The sequence below is a fragment of the Typopeltis vanoorti genome, chromosome 17 (assembly GCF_054136105.1).
Source record: "Typopeltis vanoorti isolate ZY-2024b chromosome 17, IOZ_Tvanoo_1.0, whole genome shotgun sequence".
NCBI lineage: Eukaryota > Metazoa > Arthropoda > Arachnida > Uropygi > Thelyphonidae > Typopeltis > Typopeltis vanoorti.
This window is the reverse complement of record NC_143565.1, coordinates 95,411,388-95,431,604: the sequence shown is the minus strand read 5'-3', so window position 1 is coordinate 95,431,604 and position 20,217 is coordinate 95,411,388. Positions and strand designations below refer to the sequence as shown.

At 34.6% G+C, this 20,217-nt stretch overlaps 1 protein-coding gene across 7 annotated transcripts in view; it reads right to left on the bottom strand.

Moving 5' to 3' along the window:
* The window catches only part of LOC150097660 (serrate RNA effector molecule homolog B-like), a 335,617-nt gene that overhangs the window by 9,052 nt on the left and 306,348 nt on the right, over window positions 1-20,217 (bottom strand). For 5 of the 7 annotated variants that reach the window (XM_090407120.1, XM_090407118.1, XM_090407116.1 and 2 more), the window contains one exon: window positions 13,435-13,657. In XM_090407120.1, the coding sequence (XP_090263246.1) occupies window positions 13,435-13,657 (223 nt within the window). The remainder of the gene's footprint in view (window positions 1-13,434; window positions 13,658-20,217) is intronic. The other 2 variants (XM_090407123.1, XM_090407122.1) reach the window with 1 other exon arrangement.

The window sequence follows — 20,217 nt, the reverse complement described above, 5'->3', positions numbered from 1 at the left end:
ACTATCCTAAAAAATTCGAACCTGTTTAAGATAGAAGTTTATGTGAATTATATTTAAGCCACAACTAGCTTAAAGTAAGAATAATATAAGCGAGGAGTATAAACTATATCTGCTTAGTCTTTGATTTAAGATCTTATATTCTCATACTTAATATATAGTCTAACTGGCACAGTCATTAAAACAAATAAATTTGTTGGACTACAGAGTGTGAGAAATAAGATAAATGGCAGCAGTCACAAGTTAAGGCAGCCGACGATTCATGAATAATCAAGTAGAGAAAAATTAAAAACAGGGCAGGGTAATATAAACAGCAGGCTGTATTATTACAAATGGCACAATCTGCATTATAACACTGGAATAGTATGACGGTGTGGCCAATATGGGGCTTTCTCAATGAGGCCTTGACTGTAGGTCTCTTAATATATAACACAAACAAATGTGCATTATGATTACTAGAGAGATCAATATAAAAAATTTAAAATGGCTATACAGAATACTGACCCTTTTACTCACTCACTGAGTGAGTAAAAGGGTCAGTATTCTCACTCACTCACATGCACACATTCATGCCATAAAATGCATGAACCAAGCTTTTCTAATACGATTTTAAAACTGTCTGTGGAGACAAACGTTAACATATACAATCTATAAACAGACACCTAAATATATCACAGTTACAGAAAATTAGCACATTTGGTCATTGGTCAGAGCAATTCTTAAGCAATATGATTTAGTGGGGGTGTTTATCAAGGGAAACAGAAAATAGCAGAAGCAAATGTTCTTGCAGAGACACACACATACCAATAAAAATCCTCACCTTTTTATTTTTTATTATTATCTGTTGAAACAGGAACCAAACACATTAATGATTATTCTTACAAGTGTTAATGGTCTAGAAATGCATGAAAAAGAACACTTATTATGGAATATCCCTACATTTCTATTTGCCAGGTACATAAATAACATTACAATTTGCTTTTCAGTCATCAGCCATGAACGTTCAAAATCACATTTATCAATAAAGGTCAGTTAAATTTATCCAAAGGAAAACTTTCAAAATAGCAAATACAGAAAAACCTATATTCCTTCCTTGTATGTATTTCTCTTAATGGAATTCTTGACAACTTTCTCTTTTTAAAAGGTCTGAACCCCCCATCCAACATATATTTTATTTCATGTGTTCATCAGCAGTTCGTCTCATACCACAACATCACAATGACAAGATATCATATACAGCAAAGAGCAGTTCAATGGTAGACAGGGTATGTTTATTAGGCATAATCTTTTTTTAGTTTAAAGGTAACAGTTCAGATATCCTCATGATGGAGACATTTTCAGCAAAATCTGGGATAGCATTCCACATAAGAACCTCAAAATGTAATGAATAAATATTGATTACGGCAAGATGAATAGGAAATTGACTGACAGACAGAGAACAGGACTTGTGTTTAGAGATAGAATCCTCTAAGAGAAAGGTAATTAGAAGCAGCATATCTCATGGTTCAGTGTTTAAAATATTCATAAATAATTTGTGTTCAAATATCAATTATTTATGAATATTTTAAAAACTGAACCCTCAGATATGCTGCTTCTAACTATCTTTCTCTAAGAGGATTCTATCTCTAAACATAAGTCCTGTTCTCTGTCTGTCAATCACTTTCATATCCATCTTGCTGTAATCAATATTTATTAGTTGCATTTTGAGGTTCTTGTTGTTGCTGTTATGTTCTGTTGAGTCGTTTTTGACTCCTGGTGATTCTATGAACATACACTCTCCATTCAGATCTGTCCATGGCCATATCTTCAGAATTTCCAGGGGCATTCCAGTTGCTTTTTTAACTCCATCCACCCATCTAATTCTTGGTCTTCCTCTTCTCCTACTTCCATCAACTTTAGAAAGCATCATAATCTTCTCCAGACTGTCATTTGCTCGCATAATATGTCCAAAGTATGACAATTTTTGCTTGATGATCACAGCTTCGAGGGAGCAATCTGACTTTATTCTGTCTATCACTGATTTATTGGTTTGCTTTGCAGTTCATGGTATTCTTAGTAAGCATCTCCAAATCCATAATTCAAATGTACCTAACTTCCTTCTTTCACTCTTTCTCAGGGTCCAACTTTCACATCAATACAGTACCACAGGGAATACCATTGCTTTCACGATTCTGATTTTTGTTGCAAGGCTAATATCTTTAAAGATCTTGCTTAAATTTGTCATTGCTTTCTTTCTGAGTAATAATCTTCTTCTCACTTCTTCAGTACAATATACCCTATCTTTATCAATTTGAGATCCTAGGAGCACAAAATTGTTAATTACTTCCATTTTATTTCCCATCTACTTCAAAATCATCAAGTTCACATATTGCCATAACTTTTGTCTTTTTGAGGTTAAGTTTAAGAAGGAGCACATATTCAGCACTTTCTTCTTTAACTTTCATAATAAGTTCTTCCAAATCTTCTTTGCATTCTGCTAACAGGGTGGTATCATCTGCATACCTCAAATTATTAATATTTCTTCCACCAATTTTAATTTCAACCGAAGACTCCTCCAGCCCCGCCATTCTTAAAATGTATTCGCTGTACAAGTTAAACAGGTATGGAGATAAAATACATCCTTGTCGCACCCCTTTACCTATTGTGAAATATTCAGTTTCTCCAAGATCTATTCGGACAGTAGCTTCTTGTTCATAATAAAGATTCCTCAGAAGGATAATGAAATGCTCTAGTACTCCCATTGTTCTTAACACATTCCACAGTTTCACATGATCTACAGAGTCGAAAGTCTTACTATACATAGTCAAGAAAACAAAGGTAGACATTCTTTTGATATTCCTGTGCTTTTTCTATTATCCATCCCACATTGGCGATCTGATCTCTTGTTCCTATGCCTTTTCGAAATCTTGCCTGTTCATCTGGCATTTCTCTCTTCATGAATGGTTCCAGTCTTTTCTGAATGATCTTAAGTAAGACTTTACTTGCATGAGAAATCAGTGCTATAGTTCTGTAATTTTTGCACTCTCTTGCATCGCCTTTCTTCAATAAAGGTATATAAACTGATTTTTTCCATGTAGTTGTGATCCAAATTCGCTGACATAGAGCTGTTAAAATTTTAACTGCCTCTTCTCCCAGGGCTTTGAGCAGCTCAATAGGTATTCCATCCCCTCCTGGTGCTTTCTTACTGGATAGTTGTTGCAGTGCCCACCTCACTTCACTCTCCAGTGGTACTGGCTCCTGTGTATAATCCTGCTCTTCAAATTTCTCAGAATTTTGAAGTCCTTTCTGTAAAGGGCTTCTATATACTCTTTCAATCTTTCTTTGATGTCTGCAGCTTCTTAAGATATCCTTTGTGTTTACTTTTCAAAATTGTCACCTTAGCACTGAACTTCTCTGTCAGTTCTCAGATCTTTTTGAAAAGATCTCGTTTTTCCTTTCCTGTTTTGGTCTTCTATTTGTTGGCATTCCTCGTTAAAGTATTTTTCCTTGTCTCTTCTGGCTTGTTGTTGAAACTCTGCATTCAAATGCCGCACTTCCTGCAAATTTCCGGTGACCTTCATTTTCTTCTTTCCTGAGCAGTTTTGATGGCATCTTCTGACAGCCATTTAAACTTCTTCTTCTTACAAACTGTTGGAATATTCTTCTTTGCTTCTGTTTTAATTACATCTTTAATCTCTTCCCATAGTTCATCTGGTTCTCTTTCACACAAATTGAGTGTGTTGAATCTGTTCTGTATACTAATATTGTATTCAGCCGGTGTTTCCAAGATCATATCTGATCGACATTTGTGATGTTTTCGGTTTCTGAATTTCACATGTATCTTAGCCACTAATAATTCATGGTCTGTTCCACAGTCTGCACCTGGAAAAGTCTTGACAGACTGAATTGCACTCCTCCATCATCTTTGTCCAAGTATATAGTCAATTTGATTTCTGTATTGTCCATCAGGTGATATCCAGGTGTACAATCCCCATTTGTGCTGTTTAAAGCAGGTGTTAGCAACAAACAATTCTCCACAAAACTCAACTAGTCTCTTCCCTGCAGTGTTACGAATACCTAAACCAAAGCGACCTGTTATTCTTTGTTCCTCGGTTTCTCCCACTTTTGCATTCAAATCTCTGATAAGTAGCCACAAATCTCGCTTTGGTGTTGCATCTATCACTTCTTGTAACTTGTCATTAAATTCTTCTTCTTCTTTTTCTGGTGCCTCTGTAGTGGGTGCATAAACCTGTACGATGGTCATATTCATTGTATGTCCACTGACTCTGAGAGAAATGATTCTATCGTTCACTGGATTATAATCTAATACATACCTAGCCATCTTTTTCCTGAGTAAGAAAGATACTCGATATTTACAACTTGTCTCATATCCTGAGTAATATACCATATAGTCCCCTGACTGAAAATAGCCCATTCCTGTCCAAGTTCACTTATTCCCAATATATCCAGCTTCTTGCGCTCCATTTCCATTTTTATTATTTCCAGCTTACCTTAGTTCATACTTCTAACATTCCAAGTTCCAATGTTTGTGGTTTCTTGTGAAACAGGGTGCCTCCCTTTTCCAACCAGCAACATCCGTGACCAAGCTTCCTTCCGGGTTTGACCTGGACACATCATAAAAACTAGTTCTACTTGTGGAAGCCCTCTGTTCTTCCCCAGTTGCATGTTGGATGCCTTCAGGCCGGGGGGTCTTACCATCCGGTACTTTCTCATTTTTGGCATGTTCATAGAATGTTCCTAATGGAACATTCTATTTTCTCCTAATGGAGAAAATGTGAACTAAATCTCTAGTGGTAGATAACTTTTACTATCAAGTGAAACATCACTTTGGTTAACAAAGTTTGTGCATGAAGTAACTTCACAACTGGGCAACTCATATATAATGGCTAATGACTTCACATCACTAGCCTTATTATCCCATAATGCAAAGCACATATCTTTACGGACATGTATAATACTATGCATTATGGGAACACTACCCAGAGCAGTTTCAACCTTTATTGAGTTGCCAGTCATATTTGTGAAAGCAACAAACAATGAAGTTATTTCACGTGCAACTTTGTTTACTCACACTTGGATAAAGGATTAAACCAAGAATATAATTTCTTAGCATCTTTAATTTATAGCATAACCAAGTGGAAAAACTTTCAACATCTATGTGTTTTAGTAATAAAGTGTGATACCTTTCGGCTACTTGCATATGTAAATATGACTTCTGCATCACTTCGACCTTGGTATCACTTCTGGATCTGGCTCCTACTGATGAGACCTTTATTGAGGTCTCATCAATCCCATAATGGATAGCATCATACATGTCCATAAGGATAGGTGCTTTGCATTATGGAATACTAAGGCAAGTATTTGTTTGTTCACACTTGGATAAAGGATTAAACTAAGAATATAATTTCTTGGCATCTTCAATTTATAGTATAACCAAGTGGAAAAACTTTGAACTACCCACCCCAAATGCTAACTTTTATACAGAGGCTTTTGAATAATCTGCTCTCCTTTACTTTAAATTCCTTTACTCTAAAACCTACAGTTCGACTCAGATACACTGACAATGTTTTCATTAACTGTCCACACGGCCACCAAACTTTAAACATCTTCCTCAGCCACTTGAACAAACAACATAAATGCATACAATTCACCAATGAAATTGAAAATCAACTCTTCCTTTACTGGATACACTGGTCACACATCTTCCCTCAGGCAGTCCCCAGAATGATGGACATTCCTGTCCATCTAAGTTCACTTATCCCCAATATATCCAGCTCCATTTCCATCTTTATTATTTCCAGCTTACCTTGGTTCATACTTCTAACATTCCAAGTTCCAATGTTGTGGTTTCTTGTGAAACCACAAGAGGTTCTCACCTTTGAGGCTCTTACTTTGCTATTAATAAGAAACCAAGTCGAGTTGAGAATTGTTCGTATAACCTCAGCTTTTTACAGGATAACCAGAAAGTAAAACGTATTATCAAAATCATTTCCTTATAGGTATCCTAAAGAGGTGTATAGGATACTATGTTTAAATTATCACTAGTGTCCTAACTTCTTTAAAATTAATCATTATTTGTTTAGATACCCAAAACTTTCAGATCTTATTTTGATCTTCGAAGCACTACCAATTTCATCTTTATCTTTTTCTGAGACTTCTTCCTACCATCCTGGCATGAACCACCAATTCTTCTCCCATTATGTCTAAGTGACTAAATGCCTCACAATTAGCTTTGCACAAATATTCTTAAATGTTAATAATATCTGCTCACTCTTAATTTTCCTCAGAGCCCTCATATCTGGTCTCTAGGTTAAAATTGGTTTCAAGACTTGTAAGTTTGGTGTTTTGGTTAATTTATCTTTTATTCCAAATAAATTCACACTACTGGCTCCGCACTATACCAGCTTTGCTTATTTTATTACTTATTTCCCTATTAGATTTCATCATTATCAAATTCCTGACATGTACTCTCAGAGAGAAAGGTAGGGGGAGGGAGGAAGGAGGGAGAGGTACAGGATATCATGATTGTGTCCTGCCTATTTTCATAATTTTTGACTCTTTGTTGCTGACTTATGTGATATATTAACCCGTTAACATACAGAGATGTCTGTGACACGTCTTTTGTTTATTGCACCAAAATTGATTTTGATGTATAGCAGACGTTACAAAGTTCGCGTCAATTTCAAATGAATTTCATACAAAGATGTCTCTGGCATGTCTTTTGTTTATTGCACCAAAATTGATTTTGGCATATCGCAGACGTTATGAAGTTCACGTCAATTTCAAACAAATTTAGAGTTTAAAAATAATTTATATGTGAAAGGGTTAAACAGTTATGCAATGCCATTATATGGTCCTGAAGGCCTATGATGGACCTTCAATGGACTCATATGTTCAGGAGTAAAACATCTATATAAAGAGCTGAGTTTAATACTACCTTCAATTCAGATAACAGGGATGATGCCACTCTCCTTCGTAATTTAATCTACATAAATAAGTGATAACATCTAACATCTAATTTTACACCAAATCACCTAGTATTTCTTCAATTCTAACTTCTTACAACTTAAGCATAGGCTATCTATCTATTTACACACACACTGCATGGAAAGAACACAATAGACACCCCCACGGGCAAGGTGCATCGTGCCATGTAACGAGTCACATTTTTGTAGCCAGTATAAATTGGAGGAATAAGATGCTCCCAAATCAGTGCAGCTACGTCTGGTTGAAATGGGTGCGAGAAGGGAAGTGACAGAGTCTGAAAAAGGCACTGTGATATGATATCATTTTGCAGGCCTATCTGTTCAGCAAATTGTTGACTTGGGATGGCCCAATTTGTCAACAATCAGTGATACCATACTGAGATGGAAGCACAGGAGTCTACTGCAAGTGCTACCCACAGTGGAAAACCCATCACATTAACTATGCCACCATAAGGTAGTATGAAGGATAATATGTAAAAACTGCCATTCTTTGACTGACACGTATGCAGAACTACACAAAAACATTCAGAACCAAGGCTCACAACATGGGTTTCCATAGTAGGACTGCAATATGCAGGCCTCATATTACTTGAACCAATTGCACTATTTGTAGAGAAATATATTACACAATCTGCAAATGTCTCTCTACCTTATTCAGGGACATAATAAAAGTAATTGTTTTTCGTGTGTCTGCATTATAGTAGCTTGTGGAGGGAATGTTGTTTACCGCAGGAAGCGAGTTACTATTGCCAATAGTAATTAAGTAAGCAAATAAGACTGGCAATAGTAGCTCGCAATTTGAGTAGGAGAATTTATACATAATATAATTTATTAAGAAATATATACATATAAATTAATTATTTTTTTCTTAATAATGATTCCATGTGTTAATGATGCATAGCCAAAAATTGGCACGTTGTCCCCCCCCCCTCGAAGACCTTTCACATACCCCCGTGGGTACGCGTACCACACTTTGAGAAACACTGATTTAAAGAAAGGCTCTTATTATTTTAAATAAAATCTATTCAACAAGTAACCCACCAATAGAATGGAAAAAAAGCAATAGTGATCCCTATTTTTAAAAAAAGGTAATATAGATGACTGTAAAAACTATAGAGGTATAAGAATTCTAAATTCCTGTTATAAAATATATAGCAGAATTTAAAATTACAAACTAATAAAATATCCCAAAGGCTTTATTTCAGAAGTACAAAATGGATTTAGAAAAGGACAATCATGTATAGATCAGGCCTTTTGCTTAAAACTGATAATAGAGAAAAGAAAAGAAGAGAATACAATTTAGAAACACATATTACATTTGACTTTGAAACAGCACTTGTAAAGTTAAAAGAAGTATTTTATTTAACATATTAAAAGAAGCACATATCAAATAATATTCTAAAAGCTATCATAAGTATATATGAAAATAATCAAATACTTTAAAAAGATTAAATTATGAACTATCATATCCGAGAGAGATAAATCAAGGAGTCCGACAAGGATGTCCCCTTTCAGCAACCCTTTTTAATGTTTATTTAAATGAAATAAAAATTCCCATCAAGGGATTAAACTTTCTCCTATTGTAAACTTAAACACTCCTTTTTTGCTGATGATCAAATAATTATAAATTCTGAAGATAACTTATAGAAAGATATTTTAAATTTAAACGAAACAGCCAAAGATTATGGAATGATAATAGAAAAATCAAAAATGATAGTCTTTAACCCTTTAACTGTTACAGCCGAGTTAACTCAATGTGAACTTTCAATGTGTAATACTCATTTAATTTAGTTTGTGAAAGCATTTGAATTTTCAAGCTTCTGTCTGCTTTGTGGCGCTATCTTCGTAAAAAATTGTGAGACCATGCACAAAGTTATCAGAGCCGTCCTTGACAATAGGAGCCAGGCAATCACATGATGCAGTGATTCCAGGGTTAGTAAAAATGGCTTTGACAAGCAGACAGCAGCGTTCTCTTACTGAGGTGGAAGGAATTAGTAGAACTATTAGAAACTTTACCTACTGATTTATCAGATTTCAGTGACAATGATGATATTTATTTTTTAGAAAATAGTGATAGCGAAAGTTCAGATAACGAACCACCAGCACCAGTGCATCCGCGAAAAAGAAATCGTACTGATGCTTCATTGTTTCAATGGCGCGATACAAATTTTCGTCCAACAGTTCACCAATTCAATAATGATAATTCAGGTATTTCAGCAATTATAGATGATGATTCAACTGTGTTTGATTTTTTCAAACAATTTTTCCCCCTTCATATAATGCAACATATTGCTGACGAAACTAATAAATATTATGTATTTTTTACTCAGAAACTACCACCAGCACCCCAATCTTGTTTGCAAAAATGGAAAAATACTATCCCAGAGGAATTATATATATTTTTTGAAATCATAATGCTTTATGTTTAGTTGTTTTTTTATTATTATTCTTTGTTCAATAATTTCTAGATTGTAACTGAAAATAAATAAACCATCATGTATTACCAAAATAGAGTGCCAAAGGCTTATTTATCATATATGTCCTCTAGGAGATGTGCTTTACTTTATAGAAAATACAGCACTAAGGAAAGTGATCTGGAGCTTACTCCACCTTTACTACGAGTTGTCCATAAGGTTGCTTATGCTTGCATCTGCCAAAACATTTAGTTTCTATGTTCGGCTATGAAATAATGTTGGATTTAATATTTATCATACATGTCCTCTAGGACAGCACTTCCCTAACTGTGGGCCACGGCCCCCTTGGGGGGCTAGGTTTTGTTGAGGGGGGTAATGAAAACAAATTTAAAATGTTTTAAGACTAAGTAGATTTTTTTTTATTTTAAAAGAACTGTATTTAACTTTTATTATTTATTATTTCTTTTTTGTTATTTTTTATATTTTAATGGAAAAATTCACACATTGGTGTCGGTTCACAAACTTTGCTTCCTGCGTATTTCGGCGCTTAATGAATAAGAGTAAATATTGCTTATTCATATGTTTCATTTCAAAGCAGTGGTTAATTGTATTTACTTCGAATGCTCTCCAGGGAAGCTCCAAATCTTCCTGTCCCTTTCATCACGTGTTTGTAATCAGGGACTGTTGATATTGACTTTATATACATATCAAAACTCATTTTATATTATCAATGTCATCTGAGCCAGTTTTCTGTTATCAATAAAAGTTTTGCATATACTTCACACATGAAAAAAAGCTTAAACAAGTTCATGTGGGGAGATAGTAACTCGCTTGCAGTGGCAAACAACATGCCCTCCCTAACAGCCACTATACTGCAGAGGCAATAAAAACAAGTACTTTTATTATGCCAATGAATAAGTTATGAGGAGTCTGTGTAATATATTTCTCAACAAATAATGCAATTAGAGACAACTGGGATAAAAACACACTAATTAATGAATCACATGTCTCCTCATACAGAAACTACGCTGTATAGACTGAAACAAAACCATATGTTGCATGGGCAAACACAGTATCTAACTAAAAACTATTGTTATTAATTAGATGTGTGTGAGTTTGATTTCCCAAGGCAGCAATAAAATTCAACCAAAATGTGTTAAAATTCGTAAAAGTGTTTAAAACTAAGTAATATATATATATATAATGAATGTTATGGCAGTTTCACATATGGAATTCGGGTGAAGAGAGTTAGCATTTCAACTCAATTGTCAGCTATGCTTTTATCTTTCAGTTGTGCGATCTTTTGTTAATACCGCACCAATCATATTCACGTTTTAATAACCTGCCTTTGCTGTCTGTTTCGCGTTAGGCTTAATTACCGTAAAGGGAGAAAAGTCACAAAAGAGAAAAATGTTCCTGGTCCAGGGTTTCCCTTATTCAGGCAACAATCACTAATTTCATGTTATCAGCCTGTGGTGTGCAGTATTGGTAAGTGGTGATATTATTTGATCTATTCTACGTTAAAAAATTTAACCCTGAGATGGATAAGTGGATATGTGAAAATATCACATATGCTAATTTTCAATTGACTCTTATCAGAGAAATTTTTCAAAAGTTCCACTTGCCAAGATCGACCATCACAGGGTGACAAACCCCTCAGACTGAGGGAAAGACATTTCCTAATACCTGTGCCACCCATACCCAAGAAAGCAAATCCCACTAGGTATTGTCATGTGTGTTCAAATACCACATTGGGGCAAAGAAAAAGAAAAGAGAGCCAGTATATGTGTGCCAAATGTGGCAGAGCCTTATGTGTACACCAATGCTTTCAAAATTACCAACACTACTAAAGTATTGAAGTATTTTTGGGGAGGTGTTTCTCACTTGAAGTTGTGTGTGACATTATTTGACATGGAATAAACAAATAAATTTCAAGATAAATTTTGGACATCCCAAACTTGAAAATAAAATTCCTATATAACAGTTTTGTTCAGTGACTTCAATTTATACAAGAAAATAGTGCAAAAATTTGTAATACATTAAAGTAACTATTCATATTATTATAAAATATTTTATAATTGTGAAAATAACTCAGCAAGGAGGGTCATACTGGTTATTTAGTATCTCAGCAGTTAAAAGGTTAAATGACAAGATCCAATAAGAACTAAAATAGTAACAGATAACAAGATATCTTATTTAGAACAGGTGAATTCATTTAATACCTAGGATTACAAATGAAAAAGAAAAAGATATAAACCTAAAATTGCAAAATAGTTAAAAATAACAGGTGTATATTTAAACTAACCTAGTTCAAACACAAAGTGAAATCTGGACAATAAAACAAAAAGACAAACAAAGATTAATAACAGCTGAAATGAAATTTATGAGAAAAATTGCAAAGTAAACTATATTCAATCACAAAATAAATCATGAAAGAACTAAACAAAGAAACAGTAATAGAAAAAAATAAAGAAATATAAACATAAATGGATGGAGCATATCGAAAGAATGAAAATAGAAAGATTACCAAAACAAGTATTAAATTACAAACCATTAAGATAAAGAAAACCAGGAAGTCCTCTGAAGAGATTCAACAATGACTTCTGAGGCTGTAAGGCCATTGTAGGATTAAATTCATGAAAAGTATGATGAATTTACAAAGAAACAGATGGTACAGCCATGGGCTCCCCCCCCCCATGCAACAAACTTCTTTATGGGGACAATATGTTTGCTATTTGGTGATGTGGCCCACACTCTAAACATTTCTTTCTCATATGAACAATCAACATTCAAGTATCCAATTCACGTCCTTCCCAGATATCCTAGTTGTGAGACAACTAGATGGATCTTTCACCATCTACAGAAAATCCACACAAGCAGGTAAATAGATCCACAGTCACATCATTCCTACGTCCATCAATAGGGCATTATAAAAACATGGTCTACAGAACAAAATTGATGGATGTAGGGATGAGTGCAGTACTGAATATTGAATTCAGTACTGCACTCCGTACTGAATTCAATATACAAAAACACCTTTTTTTTAGCCAATGGCTATGCTCCCTGCCCAATAAAAAGAATATTTCCAACCCCCATATCCCTCCAAACATAAATGACAACAAACCCATCAATCACCATTTCATATATCTGGGGCACTTTTGAAAAGGTAGCTAAGATCCTAAGGAAATACAATCTTGTGACCAATTTTTGGCCTTACTAACCACTTTTTGGTTGGTAAGGCCAAACAGGCAGGACAGCCAACATTAAGATATCACAGAACCAAAACTACATGTTTCTTGGTTTAGACTTGATTCTTTTTTTACACTCATTTTGACTCCTGCCAAATGGAAACCTCTCAGTAGCAGATATATTATTCAGTAGTGGGTGGGTGGGTGGGGGATTTGAATATATCCAGATACAAACATGGCCACTGATGTGAGGATTTAGATGCAGATTTACTTGTTTAAGCATGACTGAACATCAATATTTAGCATAAAATAGATTGTGGAAATTTAATGTGAGAAATACAAGTATAAAACTAACCTTTCAGGATGGTTGAGGTTGCATCCGAAGTTTTTGCTGTGGGAAAATATCACTAGCATTCATTAAGTGAAGAGTATATACTGGCTCTGCACATTATCTTTTTATGAGAAATATGTATACCCCTTATATATATCTACACACACACACATGCACACTGCACTTCACTCAGGCTTCTGATTTCAAAGAAGTACTAAAATATTGTTTGTAAAAGGAAGGCATATTAATATTCATAATAAGTGAAAAATAGAAGGGGAAAAAAAATCCATTATTCCATTCTGCATATTTAAGTAATTTGGTGACTTCAAGAATACATTACAATCACATATCATTATGTACATACATACTAATAAAAACCAAGATTAGATATACTATTCTACATATTACTGATTTCCAAAGAGTATTACAAGATATTGGATTTTCTGAATTGATGTACTGAGAGTAGAGAGTAATTCTTCTACTGAAAATTTCATGTACACCAGAAAAAATTTACCAACCATGAAATGCTGCTGATGATCCTCTCAATCCATATCCATTATGCACATACATAGGAGGAGGAGGTGAAGGAGGAGGAGGAGGAGGAGGAACAGAAGAAATGTACCCACCTCCATGAAACAAATGAATGCCATCTGTCTTCTGAGTTTCTGTATTCCTATTAAATGGATGTTCTGGAAGTTGGGGACGTTTTGGATCCATTAAATAATTGTTGAAATATTCCACCTATAAAAATATATTAAAAATGAATGTTTTAAAAGCAAAAAAAAAACAATTTATAAATTTTAAATAACAGCTTTTACTGGAGAATTCTGATTTTATTCAAAATCAGAATTCTGCAGAATAAAGACGTTCAACAGGTTTTCAAATTATTTCTTGCCTTTATGATTTGCAAATATTTCATCAGTGTTTCCCAACTTTTTGATGTCACAAACCCCCTGTAGCAAATGTTAATATGTCGCGGACCCCATAAAATCCAAAATGGAAATTTTTTATATTTTTCATAACATAAAGATGAAGTAATAAATTACAATTTTACAACACTAAATGTGTCATTTATGATAATGCAATACTGTTATAAATGGAGATATTTGGAGGAATATGAACATATCAATTAGGCCAGGTGTGAGCAACATGGTAAGATAAAGTTTAATGAAAATAAACTATCCCGCGGACCTCCTTTGAATTACTCGCAGACCCCTGAGGGTCTGCGGACCACAGTTTGGGAAACACTGTGTTAAATAATGTTCTAAAAAGAAATCTAAAATCTTGTGGATTTCACTGAATAATAAGTAAATCTTTCATGGTTAGTGGATTTTGTCACACTGTGCAAATTAAACAGTAGAATTTTATTTCTATACTCCTCTGTTCAGTATGCTCCTTAATTTTATCATGAAGAACAAATGGTTGTGCTTTTTTTCTTATAGGACACTAACCATCAACAGTGATAGTATCTATTAATCTATGATTACATGAATTTGATTCTGCTCTTGAGAAATTTCATCTGTAAGCTGATCTGGCATAGGTCACCTTAAGCCTGAAAGTTGATTGCATTTTTTATAATCCTTGCTTTATTAATCTGTTTAATGCAATACATATTGCTATATAATAAACAGCTCATTAGATGAAAATATCTCATTAAGAATACATGCAGGAATACTCATTCATAATGAACAAAAATTACAAAAACTGAAAATCTTATCTGCAAAAATGTTTATAAATACTTATATTTGAAAACCTGCAATTCTGTCTGGTAATAAAAGAGAGCATCAAAGGATGTGTTTCCTCATCACATGCACTAAATAATTCAAAGCCTCGAGCATTGAACAGTTTCAAATTAAGCAAATTTGAAATACAAATATGTGTTTATAGGGTTTGTTGGCCTCCCATTTAGTTTTTCCACTTCTCCTTTCATCTCTGTAAAGATGGAAGAACAAACTGAAAAACCACAAGGAACACTTAAAGTCAAGTGATCCCCCACTCCTCCTCCAAAGCCAGCAGTTTAAAATATATGTTCAGTCATCAAAACAGCCTCTAAAATTTTCCAAAAATGTATGATAAATAAAACATTCAAAACTACATGCCTCACTGCTTTTTTTTTTTTTTTTTTGAAAAATGTACTACTATTCACTTTTCCTGATGTAAGCTTAAAATTTTATTTAGTTCTTATAATTAAAGGTGCTTCACAATTATGTATATTTTTAAATGGAATCCTACCAGTTAATCAATGATCATACCAATCCTGCAACTCTAGATCTGTGGAAGATGTTCTAGTCTACATTACCTATTTCTAGAAATGGGTAATGTAGTCTAGAAGAAGACTAAAGATTTAGAGAAACCTGTGCTGTGGATCTTGATATTTTCAGAAGTTACTTCCAGATTAGGCTAATTAGAACTGATTAGAACACTGCTCTTTTGGCCTATCTTCCAGGCTCTATAATTCGGTAGTCAGTTTTCTCTCTGGTCTACTACTGTGTGTATTAGCATGGATGGTTCCTCAATTCAGACTTCTCCACCAATGGAAGAGTGCTCAAGGTCTATTCTCTTGCCTAAATATAAATGACCTTTTGCTGACCAATAACCCTACCCACAGTTTTTGTTGATGATAGTACACTTATACTCATTTGACAAACCTTGCAGAACACAAATATCCCAAATTTCAAGATCTTCTACAGTGTCTTAAACTCCGATTTTCATACCATTCCCCAATGGAACAAGGATTATCTAGTCATTTTCAATATGCTACCAAAACACAGTCCTGTCTCTTTTCTTGAAAAAAAAAAAAAAAAAAAAAAAAAAAAAGTCTTCTCTTTATCTTTGATAACAACCTACTCAGAAGACATCTCTCTTTTCTTGGGCTGATATTTACTCTCAGGCTTTCGTGGCACAACCAGCAGATTTTTCAGTATCTAAAAAACATGGTATCCTTTTCCTGCTTAAGCTGGCTTTTTTTTTTATTATTATTATTATTATTATTATTATTTTTTTTTTTTATAAAATGTCTGACTACTAATACCGTACTAATCCCAAATTTATCTAGCCCGATTTACCTACCTTTTTTTGCACGAATGGAATGGTGCACCAAAAACCTCCCTAAAATTGATACTGCCAAAAGAGAGCACTTCACCTAATCAATAATCTCTATGTCTCTCCCCTATTCTTCTCTCAATGTCTTTTCTATAGAAATTTCCACGTGGATGTTTGACAAAATTTAGTTTCTACTTTCTGCAATGCATTTTAAAATAAGCAGCAGCTGCTGCACCAATTTAGTTCAACTGAATTTTTTTTTTGCAGTTTCCATCAACTAAAATCTCTAGTTATTCAATATATCAAGTTTTTAAGAGTTTTAATTCATAAGACAATAATAAGAAAATAAATAATATATTTATTTACTTAGTTGTAAGTACTGATATCTCACTATTTTTTTTATAGACAGTATATAACACGAATTAGTTAATAGCGGAACAGTTTAAAATTGTAACAGACAACACAAACAATTAAAGTCTTAATTGGCACTACAGATTCTATTGTTGGATAAAGAGAGGTATTAACAAGTATTAATTTGATCTTAACATGACTGCTTCCAAGTCAAATTGAGATCAACTTTGCGCAGGACAACACTTAGGCAAGTTCCAAAAGTAGAAAATGTAATGTCTGACCTACCTTCTGCTATAGTTAATAACATTCATTCACCATCCTAACAAAATCCAAATCTCTCAAAAGCAATATTCTACATAAAGAAACTACAGCCTTAAAAGAGCTATATATAACACGAATATTGTGATAATCAAAGCAGAAAAAGGTAATGCTACTGTTATAATAAATCAAACAGAAATGCGATAATAGTGAATTACTGTGTTTATTTACAAGTGCCGTGAACGTCAGAAATAAGGGAGATGAAATGGTTTCATTGAGTTTATTTGCCCAAAAATTGTTGGAATAAGTGAAAGATGGCTGGATAAGGATGATATCTTGACTGGAATAGAAATGGAAGGTTATGATGTTTTTTGTGAGGATAGAAAGGACGAGAAGGAGGGGGGGCTGTTGATGATAGCAAGTAAATTATGTCTGCACAAAGTGGAGATGTGAGATTTAAATAGAGATAGTGGTTTTGAGTCAATATGGTGTGAGGGAGCTGACAAGAAGATGTAATCAGTTGGATGCTGCTATAGGCCAGTGAATGTGAAGAAGGGAAGGGTGATTAAAATGGGTGATTTTAATTATTGAAGTATAAATTGGAATAAAGAGATTGGGAATAAGGAAAATGTTCTTGAGTTCCTGAGAGACAACTATCTTATATGTAAATGAGTAATATGTAAATAAATGAGGCAATATGTAAATGAGGGCACACAAGGATTAAGAAGTTTAGATCTGATTATTTCATTAGAGGATGTGACTGAGTGGGCTTCGCACTTCCCTCCAGTTGGTGAGAGTGATCATGAAGTGATCACCTAGGTTGTGGCTAGATATGAAGACTTCTGTGAGGAAAGAATACATGTGGAATTACATGGATGGTGATTATGATAAGCTTAGGAGACAGCTTGGAGCTAGAGCATGGAGTGAAGTGTTAAGCAGGAACTGACCAAAAGATATTTAACAGCATTGATGTGTGAATGTATTCCAAAGTTCAAAAGAGTGAATAAAGTAGGTGTCAAACAGATGAATGATGGGATTAAGCAAAGAAATTTGGAAGAAGATGCTGAGGGAGGCAACACAAGATAAATAATGGTAGCAATCCATTGCACGAGGAGTATAAAGAGCAGGCCAAGAAAGTGACTCAGTTGTTAAGAATAGCAAAACACCATAGTATGAGCAGAAATTAGCAAATCAAGCCAAGAAAAACCGTAGTTTTTCAGATATGTGGCACATGGAAGAATGATTATGGTAAGATGATGTAAATGGATGGAAATGGCAGAATGGTAACTGCTGCAGAAGACATAGTTGAGATATTCAGTGAACAAGGTGTTTTTCATCCTCAGAGTGAAATCATGAGAAACTCGAGTGTCAGAGGAAATAGGAGAGGATGGATTACTTGTGAGTGAGTGAGTGAGCAGGAGGTATATGAGGAAATAAGCTTGATGTCCATAAGGCAAAAGGATTTGATGACATATCACCACGTCTTAAGGGAATGTTCAGGGAATTAGCAGTGGCACTGGCATATCCATTTAATAAGTCTTACAATAGCACAGGTCCCAAGAGAATGGAAAGAAAGTAAAATTTTCCATGCATAAAGATAGTGATAGGGTTGCGCGACAAATTATAGGCCAATCTGTATATCCGGAGTTATGGTTAACACGTTCGCTACCAACTACGAGTATACTAGTAGTTCGTATATGAGCTTCACAAGCCAACTACGAGTATACTCGTATGTCGATTTACTGACCTCCTATGCCAAACACGAGTTACCCCTTAGTATAATTACCTTAATTTGGACCTTTGGATTCTGAATAAAGCGGAAAGCACGTCTGGGGGCTTGATAGAAGGGAAATAATTTTCAACTAAAATATAGTATATTGTGTATGTGCCTCAGAAGCCAACTACGAGTATACTCGTAGTTCGTGTATGAGCTTCACAATCCAACTATGAGTATACTCGTATGTCGATTACCAACTTCCTATGCCAAGAGCGAGCTAATCTCTAGTATAACACGTAATTTGTAAATCAATTTAAAACATAAAAATGAATAAAAATAATAAAATGAAATCAATAAAATAAAAACCAATTTATTCAAATTACGAATGATACACTTTAAAACAGTTTTCCACGCACAATGGTGGTTTTTCCTGGCAAACAGGACAATAATAACATGTTTCGCGTCATTGTTTGTTTCGTGTATATACTTTCGTGTACATGGCTTTGTTGGCGAATATTTTTTTCTGTAGCTGGTAAAATTTCCAAATAATGAAGATCCCGAATTCTGCTGATAATCTGTGATGCTGTAAGCTTATCCATTCCAACAAAAACTGTGATAAATTGATCTCTAAATTTTAACGCAGTCATTGCGTTGCGTTTCCAGTAATTATATTATAAAATTTATGCGCATTTTGAATGTATATATCAAGAATGCGTATTGCCAATTTCTTTGGCCATCTAATTGTCTTTCGTAAGGGGGAAAATTGATCAGAAAGATCGATACCTGGCATACCCAAATTATAGTCCCTAACGATATTTGGTTTTAACTGAATTTTACCATTCCGATTTTTGCTTGAACCATTTAAAATTTGTGCTTATTTGAAATGGAAAGAACTTTCCTCTTATCCTTCCATTTGCGATGATGAATTCATTAAATTCATCATCGCTCATATTAGCGTAAACTTCTAATTCTTTATCAGTAAGTTTTCTTTTACTGATCATGGCGAAACTCAAGATTTTTAGAGACTAGACACAATAAACACATTCTTCAGCGCATGTAATATATAGGTGGGGGTGATACGAGATTACTCGTAGTTGGCATATGAAACAAAATTCTGTCTGATACGCCGGCTACGAGATTACTCGTAGTGACCTTGAAGACACGAAAGTGCTTGGCGTGCGGGAACAAACTATGCCCGAGGAGCGTGGCAGCGAACGTGTTAAGGTATTGCAGAAATGTGAGAGGAAAGTCACTGGTGGTGTACTGTAGGGGTCTGTATCGGGACCATTGTTGTTGTTCAATTTGTATATTAATAATATTGGGATGATTTTTAACTGGTGATATGCAACTGTTTGCAGATGATACAAAATTGGGGAGAGCAATGTAGAGTCAAGCAGATGTTATGGCCTTACAGGTGGACTTGAACTGATTGTATGAATAGGCAGTTCCACTTACCTGCTCATTAAAATGTTGCAAAGTATACACCTGGTGGGGAAACTTTAAAAGAGGTCGAGGAGATGAGATCTGAAAGTGATGGTGGTGGAGGACAAGGACCTGAAATTCAGGGCCCCCACTGCACAAGTTGTGAAGTCGTTAAATTGAATAATAGTAATGATGCAGAGGACAACATGCAGAAATAAAGGTCATGATTCCATTGTATAAGGACTTGATCAGGCCTCATATGGATTATTGTACATAGATTTGGTCACTTTGTTTTCATGGTGATGAGGATATGCTAGAAAGGGTCCAGAGATTCAAAAAGGTGGTAACTGGGTTTTAGGAATGTGGAGTATGAAGACAGATTGAGAAGAGGAAGGGGATAATGATTGAAACATATAAGTTGGTCAGGGGTTGTTACTAGGTTAACATGGAAGAAATTTTTCACAGAATGGGAGACGGAGGGTAGAAGAAGAGGCCATCCCTGGAAACTATA